We start from the raw sequence: 12,531 nt of genomic DNA on the forward strand, positions 1-12,531 counted from the left end.
ACTTGATTTGGGGTCCTCCTACTTCGTAGTACTTTGCAGTACTAAGGCTTTGTACAGAAGAAAAATGAAAGTTTGGAGTCATGGTGCCCCCTGGTGACGAAGTGAGGAGACCAGCCCACAGGCTCACAGTTTGTGTGAGGCTCATGGTACTCCTCCTAAGAGAAGTTAAAAAAAAAAAAGCAAACACAAATATGGACTCTTGAACACCGTAACTCAACGAATGCCCCAGCGGCTGTCATGCACTTCACATTACTCTCTAATCCTTAAGCACACAGGTGCTTATTCTTAAATTCTTTCATGCTTTTATTTACTCATTAATGAACAGGTATGGTCTGTTTCCCTTGGCACTTCTGGTTTAGTAGAAGAGAAAGAGTTCCCAGGGAAATGGCCAGAAAGAACTATAGAGTTGCTTGCAGGGGTGGGAGTATTTAAGGCAAGAGTCTGTATTAGTCTATGCTGCTATAACAAAGAAGCCCCGGGACTGGGTAACTGGTAATTCATAAGCAATAGAAATGTACTTCTCAGCATTGTGGAGAAGAACAAGCCCAAAGCAAGGTGCTGGGAGATTCTGTGTGTGGAGAGGGGTCTGGCCTCTTCATCCAAGATGGTGCCCTGCTCCTGTATCTTCTGGAGGAAAAGGACCCTGTGTCCTCTTAGCAGAGGTAGAAAAGAAAGAACCCATCATCCCACATCTTTTTGTAGTTAACCTCAAACCTGGGTCCTAAGAGCTGTACTCCTTGAGCCAGGATCAGACGGACGAGCTAGTGTCTGGCTGTGGTGGCCAGTGGGGGAGTCTCTGAAACCGGACCAAAGGCCTTTAAGTTCTCTATGTTCCTCCCAGTACTCCCCCACACAGTCCTGTAAGGAACCTCGGTAAACCCATTGGTTCACTAAATTGGATTCTTGTGGTGTCCTTACTTTGTTTCTTCTTTGGCTCCCTGTCTAGGTGAGTAGATGTTTGTCCATGACTCTCCAGGAAAGATGTCACACAATAATCAGAGAGGAAGCCTAGTTTGAGTTAGACACTACATGCTGTAGAAAGACATGAGAATTCCAAACACTGTCAGGGCAAAATAATTTACAAAAAAATTTAATCCAAATACAAATTCTCAGGAGGTAGACTTGACAGTGTGGGGAACACAGTCATGATCCTTGGGCGCCCCCTGCAGGCACAGGATCAAATTACTTCTTGCTAGAGAGATTTGCCCATTCCTGCCATTCAGACTTATGGGCTCCCTCGCCAAGCAGAGTGAGCATAGAGCCATGTTGCAGGTTTTTTATTTTTGGGGGGTGGGGAGGAGGGAACACAAACATACATACTTCCACAAAACGAATACACTCATTATCCCCGTGTGACATACTCTATAGCTGGGGTGTGTTTGCACACACTAGTGAATGCTGGTTTCCAGTGGATTTTGTGTTTTCTGTATCTTTTTGCATGCCTCCCCAGCAGAGTTCTCATGACAGAGTTGCATATGTTCCTTATCTTTTTGTGCATGCTTGCTGGGGGCACACGATCCTTATTTAAGTATTTGGTTCGGCCTGTCTCCTATCACTAGATGGCAAGTTATAAGAGGACAGGGTGTTTTTTCTGTTTTTGATACGTAGCATCCCCAGTGCCTGGCATCCTTTTGGTTCAATCAATGCGCGCCACTGGCTACAGAGTCTCCACTGACCTGTAGCCAGACACTAGCTCTCCCTTCTGAGCTGCTCCAAGGGTTCCAGAGTCAAGGATCATCTGCGGTTTGTGGTGTTATACAAATGAGTTCCTTGAAAGCGGAGCCACCGGGAGCCCCAGGTGCCGAGATTCAGCTTTCTGTGTGCAGCTGCTAAGGAGCGGAGTGCAGAGGGCAAAGACTCCTCGGGAGGGGTCTGAGTTCATTTTACCCACAGAGCCTGCCGGTAAGCTCACAATGAGCAAGGAATGCATTGTAATGATAGGAGACAGACCGTAATCAAATGGGTACATACATTATATACTACAATAACAGTTCTCAACCTGTGGGTCATGGCCCATGGGGGTCGTTGAAGGCCTTTTTCACAGGGCTCACATATCAGTTATCCTGCATAGTAGATACTTACATTACAGTTCATAACGCTAGGAAAATTACAGTTATGAAGTAGCAATGAAACAATTTTATGGCTGGGGGTCAGCACAGCATCGCAGTACGAGGAACTGTATTAAAGCGCTCCGCATTAGGAAGGCTGAGAATCACGGCACTGTAAGCAGACAGCTGAGCTCTGTCCCCCTCCCTCCGTTGTTCCGTTGCGTGCCCGTGTGAGGACTGATGTCTGAAGAAGCCACGGGAGGGATGGCCGAGGCACAGAGTGCCCAGCCCGGTGCCCAGTCCGGTGCCCAGCCCGGTGCCATGCCTTCATTGTCTGCTGCTCAAGCCCATCCCTGTCCCACATTGCTTGGTTGGCAGGTGAGACGGTGACCCTTGCCCCAAGTTCTCAGCTCCTTTGTCCTCAGAGCTCAGAGCTCTGTGCCTGTCTCAAGGCTCAAGGACGTTAACAGTGGTCCTGGTCGCTGAGGAAAGCCTCCTGCCTCCCAGGCCTCTGGGTGGACAGCCTTCTCAGGCTACCAAACTTGAGCGAGTAGCAGTCATATGGCTGAACCAGTTTAAATACTTAAAAGAATTAATTTCAGCTGCCCATGGTGGAACTCACTTTTGATTGCAGCAATGGCAAAGGCAAGAGGATCTCTGAGTTCAAGGCCAACTTGGTCTACGTAGCTAGTCCCAGGAAAGACAGAACTACGTCAAGAGACACGGTCTCCAATAAACAAACAAATAATTTGATAAAAATTAAATTTAAAATCCAATTATCTTCCAGCAACCTACCATCTGAGCTGTTGAATCTGTTATATTGCTCTAGAGCCTTTTGGGGTCACTGCCTTTGGCTTCATCCCCTCCTGGCTGCTCATTCCATTCTAGTGTGTCCTCTGCAGTGGCCAGTGGCACACAAGTTAAGGCCAACTTCAAGTGTGGTCTGCATGCCAGTGCCTTCAGCTTGTAGCTTTCCCTGGCCCTCCCTCCCTCCCTCCCTCCCTCCCTCCCTCCCTCCCTCCCTCCCTCCCTCCCTCCCTTCATTTTTTTAATGTGGGCTCTGGGTATCGAACTCAGGGGCTCATGCTTGAGTGTAAATACTTTACCAAAGGAGACGGAGCCACGCCCCCAGCCTCCCTAGCTCCTTTTTAGGTAGCACTGCCACTTCAAAGCTTGCTGAAGAACTGGGAAAAGAATTTCTCCCTCCTCCCGGCCCGCCCAGCTGGGTGGCACCCAGCGCTCCCCCTGCTGCTCGTGGCTGGACTCTCAGGCCGTTCTATTGGCCGCACGTGGTGTTTATGCCGGCCGAGAGGAAAGCCGCCTGTCCCTTTAATTGGAAGGTACCAACTCTTTCCAGGTTATAGTTCCTCCCTGAGTCCTTGTCCTTGGAATTCACCGTCAGAGACCTCGTTGGAGGCAGTGTGGAGACGGGGCTGTGTTTCAGGGGGGCTTGGCTCATCGGGGCCCCGAGCGGGACCTCGCGGGGGTGGCGCGCGCCCGGCTGGTCTTCCCCTGCGTCCCGTGGACCAGTCCAAGATGGCGGCCACCATGAAGAAGGCGGTGAGTGTGGCCGGGCCGGGATCCCGGGCGGCGTGGGCGCGGCGGCCGGGGGGCTGAGGAGATGCGGGACGGGGTGGGGGTCGAGGAGACGAGGGGCGCAGGTGGCCGGGGGTCTGAGGAGATGCGGTATCTGAGGGGCCGGGGCCACGGGATGCGCAGTGCGGGGAAAGCGTCCAATCTGCCCGGGCTCGTGTGTCTCCTCCTCCGGGACCGGGTTGGTCTCTGCATCCCGGGGGACCCGGTGCCGCAGCCTCTGGGCTCCGTCCATGCTCCGTGCCCCGGTGCCCTTCAGGCGAAGGCTGGAGTTAAATGACGTTAGAGGAGCCGGCCCGAGGGAGCGCGGTGCTTACGCCGGATTTCCCCTGCTCCTTAGGAAGGACGCGGGTCCTCCCATCCTCCCCATTCCACTCCCCGCACTTGACAGTTAGCCATCCCCTGGTGACTCATCTGGCAAGGTGCTGTGTCAGGGGATTTGGTCTGTTCCCAAACCACGGCTCTTTATTATTTTATTATAAAACGACACCCAATAATTTGTGCCAGGGGCTCACTCTGTGGTGTCGTATCACACCTTTAGAAGACTTGGTCTTCCGTGTGTGTTCTAGCCTGAAGATGATTTTGAATTTCTGATTCTTCTACCTCCACCACCCAGCTTGCAGTTGCTGGGATTACAGGTGTTTGCCACCACATCTGGCTTTTGGTGTGTTGATGGGTTGAGTCCAGGGCCTCATTCATGATGGGCAACTATACTACATGGCTGTCCGATCCTCTGCTCAACTTCCATTATAACCCAAAGGGATTTCCACATGTGCAGTCTAAGTAGGAAAAAGAAAATCGCAGAAAGAAAAATAACATTTGGGGTTCTACGGCGTGTTCGGTACTGTTCTTAGTGTTTGGGTGTTGTTTATTTTTATATACTATTTAAACCTTTGGGGGATTGTGTTTTTATCCTTATTTAGCTGATGAGGAAACCGAAGTACAGAAGAAAAGCTGGGATTTAAACAGCATTCTCACTCCAGGCTCTTTTTTTTTTTTTAAGTGTGTATATGTGTGTGTGTGTGTTTAAGGGGAGTCCTACCTGCCTTTCATCCCACTTTTTTTTTTTTTTTTTGACACGGTTTCTCTGTAGCATTGGTGCCTCTCCTGTCTCTTGTAGACCAGGCTGGCCTCGAACTCACAGAGATCCGCCTGCCTCTGCCAGCCCCCCCCCCCCCAGTGTTAGGATTAAATGTCGTTGGTGTTCTTGCTATCTAGTGACCACTGAATGGTGATGGTCAGCCCTTCCAGTTTCTGTAAGAATGGATGATCGCCGAGACTGGGAACGCGTCACACAAAGTGTTAGACAGTAGTAGCAGAGTATGGTTCAAGATCTGGTGATTTGGCCAAGTAGGAAATGGGTTCCTCTTGTCTTTTTTGTTAGATTGGGCCCCAAATGTTATACTGTTTAGTTATGTGATAAACACTGAGGTTTGTCCCTGGTTTTGTGTTTTTGTTGGTTTGTTTGTTTCTTTTTTTTTTTTTTTTTTTTTTTTGAGACAAGGTGTCACTGTGTAGCCTTGGCTGGTCTGTAGCAGAGGTCGGACTGTCAACTGAAGTTGGTGAGAACTTTTTTTTTCTGGGCACCCAACTCTTAGTACCTAAACTTGGTTTGCGTCCTCTGACACTCCCAGAAGATGCTACAAGAAAAGGGTATTGACAAGGCTCGGGGCATTTTACTTTTCTCTTGGCTCCAGAGCAAGTCACGTCTCTTACACCTAGCAGAACTCCCTAACATCTGTCATGATCCCTCCCGCCGTTCTTCCCTTCCTTCATTTATTTTTAATGGAGTCTCATTAGCTCAGGCTGGCCTCAGAGCCACTGTGCAGCTGCGGATGAACTTGGACTCTCAATCCCCCTGCCTCCACTTCCTGACTGCTAGGCCGCTGCAGGTTTGTTCCACTACACCTGATTTTATACAGTTCTGGGGGTGGACCTCGGCTTCACCTGTGCCGGGCGAGCACTTCAGCAGCAGAGCTAGCCTTGTATCGAACGTTGGAAGCAATACTGAGCAGACAAAACACTTAGCTATCGTTTGTCGAAGGGTAATTGCACACCCAGGCCCTGTGCTTGGTACTCATTTTACCATCCCTGCAAAGGTAGGAGTAACTTCTTCATTTCACAGATGAGAGACAGATCAGGGGCAGCTTCAGGGATTTAAGCAAATTACCTAAAGTTGTGCATGTGCGGTTTGGAGTGTGCCCTGCCTCTCTTTCACTGCTGCCTTCAGTACTAGAAAAGAACTGGTTTCACTGGTTGCTGCAACTGGCTTCAGTTAAGGCAGGAGTTGCTTGCCCTCATGAAAGCTACCAAGACCCTTCCAGAGAATGTGCACGCTGTATCCTGGGCATGCTCACCTTGCGATCTTTGGTCCCAGGATAGCTGTGAATGTGGCCCAGTCCATCTGTAGATGGCATCATGTCACAGTGTCGAAAGGTTGGACACCCCTGCAGTGCCTACCTAGTGTGCATATGATGTGTGTGGGCTCAACCAACTTCTTGATGTCTTTGCATCCCAGCTAAAAGTTACTGTCTCTCTGCCAGAGTGCAGTTCAAGAAATGTAGACGCGGGGTTGGGGGCAGCTGTATGGTAGAGTGCTTGCCCAGCTTGCCCCCTTGGTTCTTCCCCTAGCACCTTAAAAAGAAACAAGATGTGTTATAGGAGCGGCTGCCTTCAGGGCCCACAGGTGCCAATGTCTTAGCTGCTGCTGGGGACCACCCCCTGACACAGGGTGAAGTAGCACCCTGCCTTTAACTTACTGACTACAGTCTTTAACCACTGGGAGAAAAACCACTTCAAGGAACTGGGTCCTACAGGTGCCAATCCCTGCTGTTTGGTAGGGCTACACCAGGAAATGCCTGCTTTGGGAAGATAGAAAATAGCCAACCAACTTGAAGCACTCTTTGTCATCCAAATATTAATAGTCTTATCGGTCATATTCCAGTATCAGATCAGATTCCAGTTCAGAAACTTCTCTGCCCAGTTGCTTGTCAAACAGGTCCTGCTAGGCCAGTGGCTCTCAACCTTTCTAATACTGCGACCCTTTAATACAGTTCCTCATGCTGTAGTGACCTCAACCACAAAATTATTTTTGTTGCTACTTCCTAATTAATTTTGCTACTGTTATGAATTATAATGTTAATTATAATTATAATCTGTGTTTTCTGATAGTCTTAGGTGACCCCTGTGAAAAGGTTGCTCAACCTCCCTCCCATAGGGACATGACCCACAGGTTGAGAACCACTTTCACCTAAATTACCTTTAAATTCTTCATGGTGATAGAGTCCTCTATAAATGCCTTCTAGGGCTTGGAGGCTCACTTGGAAACAAAACACTGTTAACATCCAAGGTAAACAGAAGTCTTCAGGGTTCTCTGTCTAGGAGATTGGAAATTCTCACAGGCAAAGCAACCAGGGTGCCAGGCTGTCTGCCTTGGGGTTGCTCAGCGTCCAGTGCTCCTCCTCGTGTTGGTAGACGCTCCAGTGTTGAACCTCCATGCCGTGCACACCACGGTGGGAAGGGCTCTTCCGGCTTGCACTTTGGGTCTGATGCAGAGCTGCTTCCTAGGTTGAGAGCCTGATGACCTGTCTCTGTCCAGACCACTGAGCCGTGCTGTCTTTCATTCTCTGGAGAATTCTGTGTGCGCACCTCGTGCCCTAGCTTACTGGAGACCGGGAGCCGGTGCTGTGCTGTGTGCTTGTTGAGAGTTAGTGTCACTGCTGGCAGAAGAACCAGCCCTTCTTACTTTAAGTCCCTGAATTGGTTAGTTCCAATCTGAGATACTATCTGTAAGTGTGAATATATATATGTGGAGCTTCATTGGGTAAAGTTTTAGTTTTGTTTGTATATGTGTGCATGAGGGCACACGAGGGCTTCGGGTGCCCTGGAGCTGGCGGTAAGCAGTTGTGAGCTGCCTGGTGTGGGTGCTGAGAACTGAGCTCAGGTCCTTTAGAAGAGCAGCAGGCATTCCTAGCCATGACATCTCTATCTCTCTAGTACTTCGAGCTTTCTGAGACACAGTTTCTCTATGTATCTAAAGCTAGCTTCAAACTTGTAATCCTCCTGCCTCAATCGCTCATGCTGAGACGGGCATCATGCCCAACTAGTAGGACCTGTCTTTACACACACACACTTTTACTCCCTTTTAAGCTGTTGTCAAGTACTCCTGTCCTTATTTTAATAAATACTCTGTAAGGAAAGGTTGGTATTTAGTTTCCTTTTTGAATACACTGAAACCCCTCTAAGATTCTGAAGCAATCCAAGAACTTCTTGCCACATCTTCTAACTGAATAGGAATTCTCATACCTGAACATGTATGGGCATGCATATGTATACTTGACTCTGAGGACAGATCGCCTGCATTTAAATCAAAGTCTATTCATTTACTGGCCACGTGGTTGGCACAAGTTATCTAAACTCTGAGGTCGCTGGTCATCTGTGAAGTGGCGACATTGGTGAACCCTTGTGGGATTAGCAGGGCTCTCAGCACACGGGAGGGGCTCAGGCAGCGTTCGCTCTTCCTGTTATTGCATAGATAATCTGTTGTCTACACACTTAGCTTTGTCTCCAGCTCTGTCACATCAAGTGTTAGGTATGATACGTTCAATTTCGTCACCTTGTGGTGAGCTCACTGCATTAAAATAAACACAGATTTTAACTGTATGAACTAGAACCGCTGAAATGCACGGTGACTCTCTAGCAGTGTGTCAGGTTGAGAGCTGGAGAAGGACCGTGTTTCTGCCCGTACAGCACACATACGATTTGTACCTCAGAGACAATCTGTGAGATTCACTAAGGGGGTTTGACTGTGGAATATTTTGCTTCCTGGGGATGTCTTGGTGAAACAATGACCCAGCTTGGGAAATTCTGCCTTTGGGCAAGTTGACTTTTCTTTTTATCATCATTATCATCATCATCATCATCATCATCATCATCATCATCATCATCAGGACTTTTAGTAATTGCTTCTTTATATTTCAAATATTTGTTCACAGTGGTCCTATAGAATAATGAGAAGATGGTAGAGTGGAGACCAGCTCTTGAGTGTGACACACTGGTGTCTCATGGCCACCTCCGCTGTCTTAGGTTCACGATCAGCTCATGAGTGTGACACACTGTGGTGTCTCATGGCCTTGAGCCCCTCTGCTGTCTTAGCACCAAGATCAGCTCATGAGTGTGACACACTGCAGTGTCTCATGGCCTTGAGCCCCTCCGCTTAGCATGGGTGGTGTACTTGCTCACTGCAGCCCAGCGTAAGCTGCCGACCTATAACTTCTCTATTGAAATTCTACAGAAAACTAAATATCTTTTTCAGGCTGCAGAAGATGTCAATGTTACTTTCGAAGATCAACAAAAAATAAACAAATTTGCTCGAAATACGAGTCGGATCACAGAGCTAAAGGAGGAAATAGAAGTGAAGAAGGTACCCATGCACACATCTGTTTTAGAAGGTCATACTGTAACCCTTAACACTGAACTGTGTTTAGCGAGTGTTTGCTTCCTCGTGGCTCCTTGTCCCTGGTGACACTGTCTGCCATCACTGGAGACACTGTCTATTTGATCAGTTAAATACAAAGTCTGTTTTTGTTTGTATTGAGGTAGAGTTCTGCTCTGTCAAACTGTTCTACAGTTTACTTTGTAGCTGAGGCTAGCCTCAAACTTGTAGTCCTACCTCAGCCTCCTGACCTGTCTGGTTATAGGTGACTACAAGCCCAGCTCGAGAGGTCATTTGTGCACCTAAGTGGGGGGTGGGGAGTAACAGTGAGCGAGACTTTTGAGTCTGGTGCGGTATCCCCAGTGCAGTTCTGTACCCATGTCTGAGGATTTGCCTGGGGATAAACTGCACTTGTGTTTACTGATCCTGCAGCCCTACAGACAGACGCAGGGACATGAGCTGCTGCTGCATGTCCTATGACTCGAGGCCGGTGTTCGGCTTTTCGTGTACTCTGAGAGGCTCCAGTCCCAGTGCACTCATTGGTTTTCATCAAGCAAGACCGAGAGGTGTATCGTCTGGTGTTTTGGTTTATATCTGTGGGATGATAGGATTTGCAGTGTGGGGAATTTTTTTTTTAAGATTTATTTATTTATTATGTATACAACATTCCTTCCACCAGATCTCATTATAGACGGCTATGAGCCACCATGTGGTTGCTGGGAATTGAACTCAGGACCTCTGGAAGAGCAGTCAGTGCTCTTAACCTCTGAGCCATCTCTCCAGCCCCCAGTGTGGGGAATTGTTAAACAGAAGGGGGTGGTCATGGTCCCTACTGACCACCACAGAGAAATAAGAGCCTTGGGACATTCTAGAGCTACCCGGAAGATGCTGTGCTGGCTCCTGAGCGAGTCCATGGACGCATCTCCATGTCTGACAGTAGCTAGGATGCTGGTCCCTCAGAGAGCCTATGTCCCTGCATTACTCTACTCTTGGTTCCATCAGGAAATCTTGACCGTGTTTCCATGGCTGTTCTCTTGCCTGACAGAAACACCTGCAGAATTTAGAGGATGCTTGCGACGACATCATGCTGGCAGATGACGACTGCCTGATGATACCGTACCAGATTGGAGATGTCTTCATTAGCCACTCTCAGGAAGAAACCCAAGAAATGTTAGAAGAAGCAAAGGTATGCGGGCATCTTGTCCTGGGTGGCGGAATCTCACTCTCAGATCGGGAAGCCTGGCATAAAGAACACGTGACTGCGGGAGGAGGGCGATGTGGTGCCCGCTGGCACTTAAGTGTTGGTGCAGTGGCCCAGGCTCTGAGCACTCACAGGTGTGGTTTTGTTCAATCCAGATAGCACAATTTAGAGTGAGGAGCAGAGGCCCAGAGAAGTTTCAGGACTTAGAAAAAGGCGCACGGCTGTGGTTGTCCGGCCCCCAGAACTTTGGTTCCAGCTGAGAACCTGGAGGATGCAATAGCATGTTACACAGTCGAAAGGAATCCCTGGGAGCCGCCCTGTCTGATGGTGCTGTCGGTGGTGAACCTGCTCTGTTAGCCTCCCCTCCCCGTCTCCTCTTCTCCCCCTCTGTGTAACTCTGCTCTCTGGGTCAGTTAACATGGTGCCCGAGCATTTTCTCTATTGGATGCTTGTTTATATAGCAGAGCACACTGAGTGGGAACCATGCAGGCCTCCAACACCCCACTGTCTTATGACTTGTTTGAGGCCATCTTAATATTGTGTTGATGGGCATTGATTTGCTCCCTGTGCCCTTATTAGCGTTAATTTGTTTCCGATATTTTGCTATAGTAATGTTCCACTGAGGGATCTTATGCATAAGTCTTTTTAGTTCATTTTACATACCAACCACAGTTCCCCTCCTTTCCCCCTCGCTTCCCCCAGCCCCTCCCCACTCCCTCATGCCTCAGAAAGGGTAAGGCCTCCCATGGGGAGTCACAAACCTTGGCACATTAAGTGAGGCAGGACCTCCCCCCCCATCAAGGCTGAGCAAGGTATCTCACCATAGGGAAAAGGCTTCAAAAAGCCAGCTCCTACACCAGGGATAGATCCTGGTCACACTGCCAGGGGTCCCACAAACAGACCAAGTCACACAACTGTCAGCTACATGCAGAGAGGCCTAGTTCAGTCCCATGCAGGCTCCCAGGAGCTTTGGTCAGCTGTCTCTGTGGGATCCCCATCATAATCTTGATCCCCCCCCATGCATAAGTCTTGGTTCACATCTCTGTGGGTTCCCCATCATGATCTTGACACCCCCCCCCCCCCATGCATAAGTCTTGGTTCACATTTAGAAGCTTGTTTTCAGGAAATGGGGAGAAGTGTGGTTCTGGGGTTGAAACTGCTGCTTTAGCAGTGCCTAGTGAGAGGGCATCCAGCCTTTGGTGAGAAGTGGGTCACAGTCGCCCCGACACTGTTGCTTCATTAGCTCAACTGTTACTTAAAATGGTAGTCTCTGCTTCAGATTTCTGAGTCTTCCAGAGACGGAATCTTCGTCTGATAAACCTTGAGAAGGGGCTGGAGAGTTGACTCGGTGGTTATGAGCACTGGCTGCTTCTCCAGAATTCAAGTCTCAGCAGAGACTGGGAATGCAGCCACGACACCATGATGCGCTAGTACTGGCCTGAGTTAAATGTTTGCTCATTCAGACTTTGGTCTTGGATCCAGTTATTGCTGTCAGTTTGCTCCTGACCGGTTTGGAGCTCTTTCCCTAAAATTCCTGTCAAATACTACTCCACCCATGTATAAGTCATCCACCTGAAGCCAATTAATTTAACTGTTTCTTTTCCAGAGAACTTTGCAAGAAGAGATCGACGCCTTAGAGTCCCGAGTGGCGTCCATCCAGCGGGTATTAGCCGACCTGAAAGTGCAGTTATACGCAAAGTTTGGCAGCAACATAAACCTGGAGGCGGATGAAAGCTAAACATTTTATAATACTTTTTTTTTTTTACCTTGTTTAATAAACTTGAATATTGTCTTAAATGATAATTTCCCTTCTTTAAATGAAACGGAAGAAAACTTGCTTTTTTAAATTTTTCATTTAATTAATGGAAACTTGCCTATTTTCACATGTTTTGCTTATTTATTTTATATTTTTAAAAGAAGACAGTATTCATGTATGTATTTTGCATAATGATTATATCAATTTTAGGGGCTTTATGTCATGTTATTAAAAGCAGTTAAACACTGTTCGTTTCTACATTATCATTTTAAAATTCTTGCAATTTTCAATCTTAAGGAACTTTAGGAAGCTGGGCTAAAGGGATTGGTGACCTCAGGGCAAGATCCTGCCCAGCTAGGTTTTCAATTTACAAAGCAACTAAAGAAAAGTTTAGAGTGGGTGTGGCGGCACACAATCGCCGCACTCGGGAGGCAGTCGGATCTCTGTGAGTTCAAGGTCTATAGAGACATTCAGGACAGCAAGGCTACACTGAGGAAAA

The 12,531-nt window shown here is 48.2% G+C and overlaps 1 protein-coding gene across 2 annotated transcripts; it reads left to right on the top strand.

The window, feature by feature from the left end:
• The first annotated feature begins 3,369 nt into the window (after nt 1-3,369).
• Pfdn4 (prefoldin subunit 4) lies at nt 3,370-12,279 on the top strand. Of its 2 annotated transcripts, XM_050153049.1 has the most exons (4): nt 3,370-3,608; nt 8,956-9,063; nt 10,121-10,261; nt 11,883-12,279. In XM_050153049.1, the coding sequence occupies exons 1-4, from the start codon at nt 3,585-3,587 to the stop codon at nt 12,012-12,014; spliced, it is 405 nt and encodes a 134-aa protein (XP_050009006.1). In that variant the 5' UTR covers nt 3,370-3,584; the 3' UTR covers nt 12,015-12,279. The 2 variants fall into 2 exon arrangements, with proteins under 2 accessions (XP_050009006.1, XP_050009005.1); XM_050153048.1 differs by lacking the exons at nt 3,370-3,608; nt 10,121-10,261; nt 11,883-12,279 and adding exons at nt 5,212-5,533; nt 9,508-10,113.
• Nucleotides 12,280-12,531: the final 252 nt, after the last annotated feature.

This window comes from Alexandromys fortis, unplaced genomic scaffold, assembly GCF_014885135.2.
Source record: "Alexandromys fortis isolate MF-2015 unplaced genomic scaffold, M_Fortis_MF-2015_v1.1 scaffold_81, whole genome shotgun sequence".
NCBI classification, from domain to species: domain Eukaryota; kingdom Metazoa; phylum Chordata; class Mammalia; order Rodentia; family Cricetidae; genus Alexandromys; species Alexandromys fortis.